The following is a 16,142-nucleotide window of genomic DNA, read 5'->3' as shown; positions in this document are numbered from 1 at the left end:
TATATGAGAAAACTCCCACCTTCATTTAAAAAATGTTTCAAAAACAGGTTTGGGGCCTTAAACACAAGTAAACAAAGACCAGATAAGCTGTGGGATAACATCAAGAATACCATCCATGAAGAATGCAAAAGATCATCACTAAGACAGAGGAAGAAGAACAGACTGAGATGGATGTCCAAAGACACTTGGAATATTGCACTAGCACTCTGAGAAGCCAAAGCAAAGGGAAGAAAGGCAGCTCAGAAAGGCAAAGCAAAAGACGTTAATTAAGTGTGCAAAGAGATGGAGTTATAAAATAAAAAAGTAAAAACTAGCTTGACATTTCTTAAGGTAAAGAAACTGAAGAAAAAAATTCAAGTCTCAAGTTGCACTACTTTAAGATGCTATGGGCAGACTACTGAATGATTGAGTCTTACCAAAAGAAGATGGAAGAAGTACACAGTCACTGTACCAAAAAGAATTGGCTGACACAGAAGATTTAACGAAACAGCACATGATCAAGAAGCAATGGTGATGAAGGAGGAAATTCAAGCTGAACTTTGGGAGCTGACAAAAAACACAAGGCCCCAGGACTTGATAGCATAACAACTGACATTATTTCAACAAATAAATGTAGCCCTGGATGTGCCCACCAGGTTGTGCAAAGAAATCTGGAGGAAAGCTACCTGGCTAATTGACTAAAAGAGATCCTTATTTACTCCCATTCACCAAAAATGTGACCGAGCAGAAAGTAGAATGTTACTCACTTTAGGTATTGCACCAATATGAGCCAGATCTTGGAAGGGGATATTATACTTGGAGAGACAGAGGTTCAGAGAAGGAGAGGGAGATCTTCAACAAAGTAGACTGACACACTGACTGCAAAATTGGGCATAAGTATGATGGAATGTGGCACAGGATTGTACCTATGATCACCACAAATCAGAGTTACCTAGACAGTCCATAACAACAACATACAGCTGATATATGTTGAATCTAGGATTTGCTCCCAAGTTTACGACTATAAAGCCTGGGACTTCTTGTTTCCCTAAATGTAAAACAAATGAAACCTACTTTACACATTTGAAAAGACACATCAATGTGATTGTATGTTAAAAAATAAACTTTCAATGTTATAAATCACTGCAAGGACACTAGATACTGATTTTCCTAATTATGACTGTATGTAGGAGACCACAGTCAACGCTCCAGTGGGGTTTCCAGAGGCAGTTAATTGCACGGGAAGAGATTGTTCATCCTTCTCTCGCAGAGCAGCTAGTGGATTCAAACTGCGAGCCTTTGAGATTACAGCACAGCTTCTTGCCACTAGGCTACCAGTGCTCCCTCAGTACACAACATATATTCTGCACATAGGACAATGTTAAAGATTAACACCAAGGTGGGTTTGAAAAAGTTAGAAAAACAAGTAATTTCAATCAGAATCACCTCTCAAAGTGATAAAATAGAAACATGACTGTGATTGAGAAGCAGAAATAGGACTAGTCATATTACAGACTGTATGGAAAAGAGCTTTTTAAACTCCAGAGTTCACAAAATGGCATTCTACAAATTCAGGAGAATGGTGTAAAGAACTAATCACAAAGTACATCCCCCAGCAGGTTTTCCTCAGCAGTTGATCACATAGGAGACTGCCCATCTTTCTCCATCGGAGCAGCTGGTGGATTTGAATGATGTGCCTTCGGGTTGACAGTTCCTCTCCTTACCCGAAGGCCAACAGAGATCCCTTGCCTAGGGGTTAGTCCTTTTCAAATGATGTTGTTGTTGTTATATGCAATTGAGTCACCTCGACTCATAGCAACCCTATGTACATCTGCTCTGAATCCTGAGCCAATCTCAATGTCTCCAACAGACTTAATCCCATTTCTCCAGTCACTGAGTCAGTCTATTTCATTCTGGGTCTTCCTCTCCTGAACTGTCCCTCCACACTTTCAAGCATCAAATCCTTCTCTAAGTTGACCCCATACCTAAAGTATGTGAGACAGAGCTTCAAAATCCTTGCCTCCAGAGAACACCCTCTCCTTCTATCCTCCTTAGTCATTGTCCAACACTCTGATGCATAACAAGTGATCAGGCGCACTGTATCAGATGCACCTTAATCTCCAGAGAGACACCATTGCTCTTCAGTACTTTGGAGGCCATAGTCTATGCAATTACTTGTGATGCATCAGAGATCTGGACAATAACTAAGGACGATGGAGGAAATATCAATGTCTTTGAGCTGTGGTGTTAGAAAAAAGTGCTGAATATACTGTGGACTGCCAGGAGAACAAACAGATTCATCCTGGAAAGGGTCAAACCGGGTGGCTCCTTGGAGGCAAGGATTCTGAGGCTCCATCTAACATACTTTGGACATGTTGTAAGGAGGGACTGGTCCTTGGAGAGGGACATCATGCTTGGTAGGGTGGAGGGACAGTGCAGGATGGGAAGGCCCTTTATGAGGTGGATTGATTCAGTGACTGGGGTAATCAGGATGGGTGTATCAGAGACGGTGTGATTGGCACAGGACAGAGCAGGGTTTAGGGCTGTTGTACATAGGGTTGCTATGCGTCACAAGCGACTCGAGGGCACATAACAACAACAACATGGCCTGGATAAGATGTATCTTGGTCTCCAGACCGACATGGTTGCTCTTCAATAGACTAGAGCGGCCTCTGACAGTAGACTTTCCCAATGCAAATCATCTTTTGATTTCATGATTTCTTGTGTCAAGAGTGCTGATTGTAGAATCAAGCAGGCTGAAGTTATTAAGAACCTCAGTCTCTTTTCTATCACAAAGATGCCAATTGATGAGAATCTTTGTGTTCTTGGTTGAGCTTCAATTCACATTGCAAACCTTCTGCAGCAAACGCCTCATGTCCTCCTCAGTTTCAACAAGTAAAGATTGTGTCAGATGAGAGTATCCAAAATATCTATGGCCCAAACTTATATAAAAATAGCTCCAGTAAGAGAAGCAACTTGGAGTAGTAGAAGTATCAAAGAACTGTGGGCCAGTAGTTCTGATTGTGTGCCTAAAGTCTGTCCGTGATATGCTGCAAGAACTAAGAATTTCACTTCATCTTTGTGTTCACCAGTTGTTCATCTAAAAAATGAACGAGTGAGAGGAAGATGACTTTCAACTTTAGTATATTCACGGAGTCTCAAGCAGGAGGAAAAGAAATAGGGGGGTGTGACTAATTTTCTGGGAGCTTCCAATCATCTTCCTCATGCCACACTGAAAAAGGAGCCATTCCATGAAGACTTACATACAGCAAAACATCCGAAAGCCATTACCCCGTAGCATGATGTGGTCATCCCTGCTCCTTCACTCTTATGATTCTGCAGGGCTATTCCTGGAAGAGCTAGCGCTGAAACAGTACTTCAGGGAATACCAGGAGTGTGCGGAGGGGCTATGAAGAGAGTTACATCCTTCAGGTCCAAACAATAGGCAAGAAACAGAGAACTAAGGGAGTAAACATTGTCAATGTGCCATTTAAAAAATAAATAAACAAACTAAAGCAAACTATGGTTAACGTATCTAGAGGGCTCATAAAGCACATAGTCCTGTAAAATCTGATATGTCATTCTAGATTTACAACAAAGCTTTACAGAAAAAATGCTAGGTGATAGGTGCTTTATGGATTAGGATAAAGAAATTAATTTGTCCCACATGTACATAAGTGTGTGTCCACATAGGAGTTACACAGCTTCTAAATTGGCTCCTAGTTCCCTTGAATTTACTTTTATTAATGTTTTTATTGTGAACTGGGTGGTTGTTTACGTAGTGGATCAGTTTTCTATTCAACAATTCATAAATATTTTGGCTGAAAGCTTGCAGAGCAAATTTGATTTCCACTCACCATTTCATACATATTTTTTTGAGACATTAATTGCAATTCCCACAATGTAACATCCCTCAGTTTTACTTAAAGCCTTGGAAGAAATAATTATAACCATCTCTGGAGAGGAATGAGGCAAATCTGATTATTCCGAGTCTCTTATCAGTGGTCTACCCTGCAAGGAAGGATTTAAGTTCTACAGGCAATGAAACTCAGTCCATCTCCTATTTTGTCCTGTACCACTGATCTCACTCTACCCACTGTTCACTAAGCCCCAGCCACATCATTCAATCTTTGCCACCCCACATACTTTCCTGCTCTCATTTCTTTGCTGGTGCTAATTCTTCTGCTTTAGTGATATTTTTTTCCATTTTTGCCTCGTAAATTACTACCTCTATTTTAAGACATACCTCAAATGTCACCTCTGAAAAGCCTTTATTGATATTACCACCAGCATTAGTCACTTCTGTTTCTGTTTGATGTTAAAATAAAATAAGGCAGTGCAATACTCAGTGGAAAAATGTTTGCCCTGACTACGAAGTTGGATATGAAGAAGGATAAAAGGGAAGAGGCTGATAAGATGGGGTAAAGATCAAAGACTCGGGGTAAAGACAAGGACAAACTCAGGTCCAGAGCACCCATACGAATGGCCTCCCTCAGCATGCAGGAGATGACCCCATATAGATGAGAAGATGCTGATATTACGCACAAAGATTTTTTTCAGAAATTTGAATACTAATTATTTGAAACAGCAGTATCTATCTTATCTGATACTAAGATGCAAGCTGCAGCTAAGTTCAAGAAAGAAACATAAACCTGTCATTGACTAAGAGCAATACTTAAGGCTAAGCTGTAGGAGCACTGGTTGGCCTAGTGGCAAGAAGCTGGGCTGCAATCCAAAGGCATGTGGTTCAAATCCACCAGCGGCTCTGTCGGATAAGGATAGGCAATATCCTCCTGTGTGATTAATAGTCTCTGAAAACCCACTGTAGGGTCAGCTGTTGGTCGGTTCTGAATCAACAGTACACGACAAGTTAACTAAGCTGTGCCTAACCCAAGCCATGGTACCTTCACTTGTTTCATAGGCACATGAAACCTGAACAATGAATAAATTACACTAAAAAATAACTAGTGACTTGAAATGATGGTATTAATGAAGCATGGGCAGCTAGAAGAGCAAAGAAATCTGTCTTATGAGAATACTAGTCAGCATGTACCTTGGAAGAGAGGATGGCAATACTTCATCTCACATACTTCAAAAATGTTAACAAAAGCAACCAAACCCTGGAAAAGGTCACCGTGTTTGATAAAGAATGTTAGTAAAAAAAAAAAGGAAAAATGGGATAAAATGTCATAGTGACAATGACAATGGGCTCAAACAAAGAAATTACTATAAGAATGCCATAAAATTTGGCCATGTTTTGTTTTGTTGTACGGATGCTGGAGACTATGCCTGCTCACACGGGGAGCTAACACAATGTCTTCTTGTTGTTTTATACTGTAGAATTGGAACCAACTCATAACTGACCCTCTGGTGCGTTTACAGCGTAAATAAATAGCACGGAAAGAGAATGGCCATCCTTATCTCATGGAGCAGCTGGGGCCTCGAACCACGTGCTTTCAGGATTGCAATGCAGCTATTTGCCTCCAGAACTCCAATGCGATGTCTAGAAAAGCAAATTTTCATGGGTTCCTACACCCCACTCATACAGACATACACACACAACCCCAAACAAAAAACTCATAAAAAATAAAACAAAACATAAAACCTAAACATCAGTTACAGTCAAGTCAGTTCCAAATCATGGCATGGTAACCAGTTGTGTCACAGTAGAACTGTGCTCCATAGGCTTTTCAATGGTTCATCTTCTGAAAATAGATCACCAGGTCTTCATTTCAAAGCACCTCAAGGTAAACTCAAACTTCCAAATTTTCAGTTAGCACATCAGTGCATGAACTGTTATACCATTGAGATACTCCCGTCAATACAGATGTCAATCAGTCAAGACTGTTTGCCTATAATATTAAACTACAAAACAAATGTAAATGCCGTTTAAAAGCTTCTTTTATTCTCTAAAAAAGTAAAAGTCTTAGCCTTGCTAATTTTTTCCCCCTGTGAAACACGAAAATATTTCCTTTCCCAGAAAAGTCTCTCAGAGATTTGAGCTGTCATTCAGGTTGGAGTAAGTCTTCCACTGAACAAACACATTCAAGACACTAAATTAATGAAATAAAACCATTGTTTTCCAGTCACCTAGAATTGTCATTTGATTAAATGAATTTATGGAGACCCCCACTGAGTGTCAGACACATTTGAAGTAAAAACAAAGCCAACCAGTTTATTTATGAAATCTTATTCATATTTAACATTTACTCATTCACCCAATACTTCATCAGAGTCCATTAGTGCCAGTACCTGTGCCGAAAGTGCCAGATGTCTAAAATACAATCTCACAGGGAGGACAGAAAACTAGATATAATAAGCAGTCCTGCCTTCAAGGAACTGTCTTCTTTCACATCTACTTTATCTTCATTTTCCACTGTTCCTTTAACACATAGTAATTCTTCCAACTTGAACTGCAAGCTTGCTTTTTGCCTGGCATCTCTGGTAATGAATGATTGACTAATGAATGATCAATAAGCTAACATGTTGAATCTTTTTTCTGTAACAAAGCTTTTTCTGTAATACAAGTAATCAGACCATAATTCAACCAAGCTGTGCACATCAATTTTCAGAGTAGCCTATCTCAATAATACAGTGAAGCACTTTTCCCAGGAAGCAAAAAAGGCAGCTGGGAGATGCGGACAGAAAGCCTGGAGAACCAACTGAAGCAGGTGGGGTGCTGCTTCTCTCCCTGGGGTCTTTGATCCCTGCTGAGCTCTTCTTTCCTGTTTATTTTTGATAAATGTTTAGGGTTAGGTAGGTAACCTGGGAATGAGTCATGCGAAATTGAAGGTCAAAATGTATTGACACAGAACATTTTCTTGAACTATGATGATTATATAAAAAGATAGACAAAAGCCTGGGGTTGGGCTTCCTCCATCAATCCCAAACATGAAATCAATCATAAAGAAATTTCAACTAGTCTTATGAGTCACAAAACTATTCATTTCTTTAAACTTGGCTTAATGTTTCCAAACCAGTCAAATACCACCTTGAAAGAAATAATTGATTGGGTAGTAGCATTTTAGCTTTGAAACTTGAATATAGTTACTTAAAATATGATAAATTTCCCCTGCCCTTGAAGTGCACTGTATAAATATTGTATTTGATCCTTAACTTACAGTTCATAAATAATTTATTTCAAAAATATTGCTCCATAAGACCATTGGTTGCTGAGGTGTTCAGTTCTCGGGGAAAGACTTTATTTACTGCATGAGCCCACGAAGGCTGGTAAAGACTTGGCTAAAAGCTCCACATGGAGCAAATTATAGCAATTGTATTAATGCTCACGTCTTGACAGACAGTGAGTCCACTGGAGATGTTTAACACTCCATATGAGGCTTCTGACATTCATGTTTCAGAATTCCAAGAACTGTGAAAGTATGTGTGGAGGTAACTTCCAGGGTATTTTCAGAAAGTCACAACTGAAAGTTAACCTCTCCTTAAGTGTCTTCTAATTTTGGTAGAGAAGGAACTACAAGCTCAGGTCACCAGAAATAAAAATCAAAGGAAACATTATACAATTAATTCTGATGAATGGGTAAGTTTTAATTCATGTACGGCAATATTCTAGTTAATGATATGTCTCCCTAGGACATCCATTAAAAACCCATTAACTTAACAGGCAAAAATCTAATAAAGTTACTCTGGAAATTTTCTGCTAGATTAACATTATGGACTTTTAATGAATATTTCCTGTAGGTATTGCTCTATTAGTAGAGTGAATATTCTAATTAACATGAATCTAATGTATGTGCATAAGGGAAAGAGCACAGAATTACTCAAATAATCAGAAAAAGAGAAATGTTAGACCCAAGTTACAAAGATGCTTCCAGTGTTAAGTCAACACAATTATAACTTTCACACACACACAAAAAAGTTGGCATCTCATACGAACTAATCATTTATTTGTTCACTTTCTAAACCTTAAACCTTTTAATGAAAGAAATAGTCAGCTGGCTACTAAAGTATACTAGGCCCTGTACTAGAACAGGGGATAGAAAAAGAATTAAGTGAAAATCCTGATGTCAGGAGCCCAGAGTCTAGTGTGGGAAGAAAACATATAAGCAAGTAACTACTATATGCCATGTTTTACAACTCACAGCGCCACTAGGCATAGTAGTTCTGAAACCTGCTCTATCCTTAGCCAAACAGCATGTGAATACTCAGAAACATCTAACTTTGGGGAAGACATAAAAGCTAAAATTCACTTAAACATTAAGTAAATAAAATTAAAATTTGTGCTCCAGCCAAGACACAGTTTGTTTTAGACAAGTTCAATGTGAGAGTTGTCGTATTGGCTTACCATTCATTGGTTTTGAGAATGTTGGTTCATGTTGGTTACAGAACATTACTTATCTCTTTAGATTCTAACTTAAAAACAGGATAACATTACGTCAGGCTGGTGGTACATGAAAGCACATAGAAGTGTGCTTGGAGCATAGAAATAAGGACTAGAATGTATTAATTGTCTGTTACAGGTGCATGATGAATATTAGTTGCCTTAGGCCAGTAAGATCTTAAGGAGCCTTGGTGGTGCAATGTGTAAGTGCTTGGCTGCTCATCAAAAGGTTGATGGGTCAAACCCATCAGCCACTGCACGAAAGAAAGATAATAGTATTATTGTATAAAAATTATAGGCTTGGAAGCCTGACAACTAACAACAACATATTACAAAGCAATTCCTAAAGTATGTATCACCACTATGTTTGTATAAGCTCTAAGACAAGGGTATACTAAGATAAACAGCCTTGCTGCTGTTGTTAAGTATCATCAAGTCAACCACAATCCATAGACACCCTATGAACAACAGATGCGTACCCTGTTCTATTCTGTACCATCCTTATCACCTTCAGTGATGTACGTATATAGCCTACAGTTTAAATTTTCCTACAGAAAGGTTAAGCCATCTTCCTAGATTTTAATTCATGTAATAGCAAAACAAAGCACATGGAAGACACACATAGTCATTATACAGATTTTTTTGCTCATTTACCTATTTTGATGTAATTATCAGCAACAAAGTCTTCCAAACCAATCATCTTCCAGAAGCTGTCATCCCAGCCTTTCTCTGCTGAGTATGTCCATTTGCACACCAGAGAACAGAGAGACCTAAGAGGATGGGGGAAAAGTAGAACCAAAATTAAGCTCCTTGATGCTTTGCCAGTAACTTCCCATACATCTATAGGAGCATTGAGGAAAGAAAATGAGATAAGTAAGTCTGTCTGTTCTGGTTAATAAGTTTGCATTTATATTTGCTGTTAACGATTTTGTCACTTCCAAAACAGTTCCCAACTTTTTATTTGATCCTGATAAAAAAAAATTGCATATAGGAATATTTGCATTTATATCTACATTTATTTACATGACATAGATAATCAGAAATAATAACACCAACTAGCCAATTGATAACAATACTATTAATAATTTTCAGGCATAATGTTGATCATTGTCAATATTCAAAAAAATGTTCTGTAAACATAGACTTCAATGCCGTAAACATATTTCATACAGCATTGAAGTCTATGGGGGAGAGAATAGTCTAAAAGTATTATATTTTAGGGCATTATTTTTATCGTAGGAGTATGCAATGAGGGTTGCAGAGTGGATTATATTTGGGGGTAGGGGGTGGGGTTTGGGGAGGCGCGGGGGGGGATTGTGTACCAATGAGGGAGGTTTTCTTTTCCTTTTCAAGGTTTCAAGGAGAGGAGCAAACGGGGGGAGGGGGGGAAGGGAGGAGGGGTTTGTGAGGGGAGAAGGGTGCAACAATGAATGAATGGAATTCCAAAATCTCTGTAGATGTTCATTGAAATGAAAAATAAACAACCTAAATTAAAAAAAATGTTCCTTATCATTTAAAGATATGTACAAAAATGTTACTGTACATAAGTATTTGGTATCAAGGATTTACTTCAAAATAACATGAGTGAAATCAGTGAGATGGTTAATGGGGTAGAACTGATCATTGATTAGTGATTGTTGGCAATAGATCATGGGTTTATTATGACTTTCATTGTTTTTAATTTTTTTCAAAATTTTCTTAAAATGTTTTACAATGTCTGGCATAGAAAATAAATTATATGCCCAATCTAGTCTAATGTAATATTTATTAGGAGGAAAAGGGGAATGCTAGAAGATGGTTTACACTCCAGCTTCATTTTAATCTATTTACTCTCAGTATTGTACATTCCCTGTCATTTGTCAGCTTGTAGTACTATGTTAACTTGTGTGATGCTGTGATGTTTAAAGCTATGCCACTAATACGTCAAATAGCAGCACGGTCACCCATTGTACATGGGTTTCAGTGGAACTTCCCGACTAAAATGCACTAAGAAGCAGTACGGGCCATCCACTTTTGAAACAACAGGCCTTAGAAAACACGGTGAAGAATGGAAGAACATTGCTGGATATTGTGCCAGAAGATGAGCCCTTTAGGTTGGAAGGAGTTTAAAATGTGGCTAGGGAACAGCTGCTTCTACACAATAGAATCCACCTTAATGGCTGGGATGGAGCAAAGCTTTCATCCAATGAAGGATAATCTTCTGCTGATGGACCAAGATGCAAAATGAAGAGAAACAGCACCAACCACCCATTAATAACTGGAATATGGAATGTATATGATTCTAGGAAAATTAGAAGCTGTCAGAAATAAAATGGAACACATAAAGATTGACATCCTAAGCACGTAAGATGTAAATAGGTTGGTATTAGTAATGTTTAATCAGATAGTCACATAATATATCATTCTAGAAATGACAAATTGAAGGAGGATGGTTTGACAGTAAAAAAAGAGAATCTGAAAGTTTATAATGCTGTGAGTGACAGTATACTATCCAAATGCATACAAGGAAATCTGCCTAACACAATGGTTATTCAAATATACACACCAATATAGGTTGGTGCACATAAAGGATTAAAAAATTGAAGATTCTACCAACTTTTGTTTTCCCCTTGAAGGCAAGGATTTTGAGACTACATCTCACATACTTTGGGCACATTGCCAGGAGGGACCACTCCTTGGAGAGTGACGTCACGCTTGGGAGGATGTATGGACAGTGCAAGAGAGAAAGACCCTGGATGAGATGGATTGATACAGTGACTGGGGTAATGGAGGTAAGTGTGTCAGAGACAATGAAATTGGCTCAAGAGATGGCAGGGTTCAGAGCTGCTGTGCATAGGGTTGCTATGAGTCACAGGTGACTTGACTTAATAACCACCACCACCAACTTTTGCAGCCTAAGAGTGATTGACCATGTAGTCAAGACGCAATAATAATAACTAATGACTGGACATTAATAACAACAAAAATATTGTACATCCCAGTAGTAAACTTGGGCAGTTCTATAGGAAAACCCCCAAAATACATTTCCTTTCTTAGTTCTTTGCTTTGATCCTACTCTGATATGTTTGGAAAATTCTTCACAGCATCTTCAGTGGTGAAAATGCAAACTTATCCTTCAGCCCAAGCTGAGACCCCAGTTCTGTTAGGTAATTGATCCCTCCTTCAGCTCCAAGAGCACAGGACAGCTTTTTTCAGTCTTGATCATTCTGTGTAATTAATTGGGTTTTTAAAAAATGTATTTCCTCATAGTCCAATTGCTTACCAATCTATTTTCTATATTATGTCCAGAGCAAACTTGACAAAAAGTCTGATCATATCAACATCAGCAAAAGGCTAAAGCTTTTAAAAATTGGCCTCTACTACCTTCAAGTTTCCCACAGTGGGACTTTATTTCTCATCTCCCAAGTGCTTTTCACCCTTGGCTTTGTTCTCCTTAGAATGTTATTTTCCTATTATTGTCAAACTCCCAAACAGTCTTATGACTCAGCTCAGATCATTTCCCTTCAGGAATCTGAGGTGAGGGGAGCACTTTTAATCCAGAGCCTCTATTCCAACTTCCAATATGGACATATACCTATCAGAACTCTTAGCGTAATAATTGTTTTAGTCTCTTTACTTCCCCTTCTCTTCTGCCAAGCCAAGAACTCTCTTAAACCAAAACCAGCCTTACTCTTTACTTGATCACCAATAAGTGGTTGAAGATCAAGACAGGGCAAGTCATAACCATTAATAAGCATTAAAGGATGATGTAGTTTATCTCATCACAGGTAAATTATACACATGGGGAACAAACACAGTTTTAAAGGTAAATCAAAATCAATTTTACAGGGTCAAATCTCTAGGCACATTTCATTTAACCATTCACATGGGCTGATTAGTTTACTCACTGCCCACTTTCTCGATACATAAAATTTAGCTATTGTCTGCTTTATGTACATGTGAAGCAAAACACTGATAGTTTTGAATTTGGGTTTTGGCAAGGTTCTTCTAAGAATCTGCACTGCAATTGCAAAGACACATGATTCAAATTCACCACCTTCTCAAGATCAGAGGGATGGGCAATTTCTTGTTATGTGATTATTAACAAGAGTATTGGACATCCCATGGACTGGCAAAAGATCAACAAAACTATGTTGGAAGAAGTACAGACAGAATACTCCCTAGAAGCAAAGATTGTGAGACTTCATTTAACATACTTTGGGCTTATTGTCCGGAGGCACTTGGAAAGGTGGAGGGTCTATGTGGCTCAGGGAGATCCTCAATGAGTAGGCTGACACAGGGACTGCAACAATGGGCTGTAGCACAGTGGAAACGGAGGATGAGTTTCATTCATAGAGGATTTCTATGCATCAGAGTGGACTCACGAGGACCTAAAATCTATGATACTGGCACTATGTGAGGTCCTGGAGAACCTATGAAACACAAAAGATCTAGGCCTCTACTCTAAGAGAAGCTGATAACTGAACAATAAAGGAAGCACATGAGAAATCATAACTTAACAGGGATAAATAATGTATATTGCATTGAAACAGAGAGAGAGACCTGATTAGGAAGAATATATTATTAAGTATTATTGTCATGCTAAGAATCCAGAATGAAAGCCACACAGTAGTGGGGACTGGGGTGGGGGGATTGTATAACAATAATTTTTTTTTTAACTTTTCAAAGAGAGAACTGAACTGATGGGGGTGCGTAGAGTGCGCAGGGAGGAAAGTGTACAAAAATGAATAAATGCTAATCTAAGAAAATATAAAAAAACAAACAAAACAAAACAAAAACCTTGACATAATATAGGAAAAATGGAAGGGAAGAAAGAAAATATCAATCTGTGCTACATTATGGAGTTGCTATTTTGCAGGGCTTGATATTTTATTTTAGGACACAAACTTTTTTAAAAAAAATTCATTCCTTTATTATTACACATTTTTCCCTTCCCCCCCGCCGCCTCTCCCAGTCCACTTTGCAATGCACCTCTTGTTCCAGATTATTGTCATACACATAATAGCTAATCATATACTCCTTTTGGACCATTTTTACTCTCATCTGTTCCAGTGCAATTTTCTTAGTCTATCCACTCTTTTTCCCTTCTTCCTCAAATTCCCCAAGCCAGTGCTATTTTACAACAATGGTGTTGTGCAGTATTTTTTAACTAAAAGAGTGTCATTATTACTAATTATTTTTCCCAGATGTGTGTCATAGATGATAGAGCATGATGAGTTGCATTAAGTGGCTGATATACTGAAGGACTGTCCTGTGGCAAAGGAAACTGAATAAAAGTGTTCATATTGTTCAATTGTTCACATTGTTCATATTATTTAGGCAAGAGAATTTTTATTTTTTGGCTATTCTTAGACAATCACCTATGTGGCATATTCTGAAGAGTATATAGTTGCTAACTCCTTGAAGCACTCTGCTTATCTAGCCCTACTGTCTGGCAGTTGTATCTACTAGCAAGTAGATACTGACTCAAAAGTTGACCTTTCAGTGGGTTACTGACATGAAAGCAGAGTGTCCACCTTTCTCACACAGAACAGTTGGTGGGTCTGAGCCACCAGAGACGCATGGCTTTCTGGTCAGCCGTGCTACTGTACCAGCGCTCCTGGGAAAGCATCTGAAATTCTACTTCTTAGAAGTTTTGGTATCTCATTGTACTCCCCCCCCCCACTCCAGAACAAAACACAGTGTGACTGAATTTTTTCCTTTATAATAAAATCAACAATAAAACCACACAGACTGTTTTTGTTGTTACTATCAAGTCGGAACTGACCCACAATGTCCCTCTTGCTAGTTTTCAGAGGCAGTAAACTGCAGAGGAGGAGACTGCTCACCTTTTTTTCTATGGAGCAGCTGATGGATTTGAACTGCAGGCCTTCGGGGTGGCTTAACAGCTCCCTACCACTAGACCAACAGAGCTCCAATTCCTCAGTTCCTAAATGTTACAATCATTTTCAGACTCTGGTGTTTTTACTTGAAATGCTGATCTGTCTTAACTGATGAGTGTTCCTTCTATCTATGCCGGGCAAATTCTGACTTTTTATGGTCTGGTTCCAATACCACTCACTCTTGAAAAAGTTCTCTAATTGCCAGCAACTGAACTCATGACTCTCTGCTTTGATAGACTATGTAAGTTGGAAATATTGAACTGTAGACCTTAACAGATGTGGTAGGTAGAGTTCCTGGTGTGAATTCTTGGCCATTTAATTTTGTAGTACTGAACCTTTCTTCTCTTATACTATAGATAGAGTGTCCTTTCTAAACTTGGAGAGCCCAAATCAGTCCAAATATATGAGGTGAAAACAGGATTTAAATCTGGTTCATTCCAGTTCATCCTCTGCTGAGAATCTGACTTCCACTCTAGATATACGGAACTAGATTTTATAATAATCTGAAGTCTAATGTGATTTCTTGTCAGTTCTGAGCCATGTCAGGACACTCTAGGCGTTCTTTTTTATTGTCTTTTATTTATAGTAACACATAAAAAGGTCATGCCTAGAGTACACCATACATTCCCAAAAGGAAGATAAAAATTTGTGAAGCAATGACTAGAAGAGCCCCATCAAGGTCAGAGAAAGACCAAGTGGTCAACAGCCAGTGAATGAGTCCATCTATGACCAGAAGAACACTCACCAGAACATCCCTGAAATGAGTCACTTATAAGCTAACCTACTACTGTGTAAAGTTACTGAGTTTTGGTTGTGTTTTATAATAAAGCAATAGTGGAGTAACCAACCACTCCACTATATAACACTCCAAGTACATTCCCCGCCGCCCACCCCAATAAGGGCAAGAATAGGGATAGCTCAGTTCCCACTGTAAGTTAAAACAAATGACCAAAGGATATGCTGGGAGTGAAGAATTAACGAATCCAGAAGGCAGTAGTAACTTTTACCTCTGGAGATAACTCTGGCAACTCCATACTCTGTGAGGATTGTGAACCTCTCTTTTCTTAGATCACTTTAAATCAAACTAGTAGGTAACATGATATATGATTAAGACAGCAGAACTGGCAAAGTTTAGAGTATGAATCTGAGACCATAGGTTGACTGGAACTCTCCAAGAGAGAACAAGGATTGGACTTTATTAGCTGGCAAAAGCAAGGCCAAAATAAAAGGCTTATATCACTCGGAGGCATCTACAAAGACGAAAGCTTTGTTATTCCCTGACGTGTTTTAGTGAGTAATGTCCTCTTAGGATAGACACTCACCTCAGGTAAGGAAGACCTGACAGTCTATTGTGTGCTCCTTCAAGACCTGGGGTGCTGCCATTGTTGTTGTTGTTATGTGCTGTCACAAACGACTAGTAGTGACCCGATGTACAATAGTCCTGAAACCTGCTCTATCCTGTGCCAATCTTATTTTCTCTGACACACCTACCTTCATTACCCCACTCACTGAATCAATCCATCTCACTGAGGGTCTTCCTCTTTTGCGCTGTCCCTCCATCCTCCCAAGCATGCACGATGTGCCTCTCCAAGAAATGGTCCCTCCTTACAATATGCCCAAAGTATGTCAAACAAACCTTCAGAATCCTTGCTTCCAAGTGTCAGCCTGGGTTTTTTTACTCTCTCGAGGATGAACCTGTTTGTTCTCCTGGCAGTCCATGGTATATTTAATACCCTTCTCCAGCACCACAGCTCAAAGGTATCAACTATCTTTCTATCATCTCTGGTCATTGTCCAGCTTTCTGATGTATAGCAAGTAACTGAATATTATTAGAATGACAAGAGTCCAGAATAAGAGCTGCATAGTAAAGTTGTGGTGGTGAGGAAGACTGAATAACAATGAAAGAAACTTTTTTCCTAAAGAAAAAAGTGAACTGGGGG

General features: G+C 38.7%; 1 protein-coding gene across 1 annotated transcript in view; it reads right to left on the bottom strand.

Moving 5' to 3' along the window:
• The window catches only part of FGGY (FGGY carbohydrate kinase domain containing), a 741,424-nt gene that overhangs the window by 462,008 nt on the left and 263,274 nt on the right, over positions 1-16,142 (bottom strand). The window contains exon 5 of the mRNA XM_006879829.1: positions 8,975-9,090. Coding sequence (XP_006879891.1) covers positions 8,975-9,090 — 116 coding nt within the window. The remainder of the gene's footprint in view (positions 1-8,974; positions 9,091-16,142) is intronic.

Source organism: Elephantulus edwardii, unplaced genomic scaffold, assembly GCF_000299155.1.
Source record: "Elephantulus edwardii isolate Elephantulus edwardi_28Jun2011 unplaced genomic scaffold, EleEdw1.0 scaffold00005, whole genome shotgun sequence".
Lineage (NCBI taxonomy): Eukaryota > Metazoa > Chordata > Mammalia > Macroscelidea > Macroscelididae > Elephantulus > Elephantulus edwardii.
Note: the sequence above shows the minus strand (reverse complement) of the source record. Positions and strands in the feature narration are given on the sequence as shown.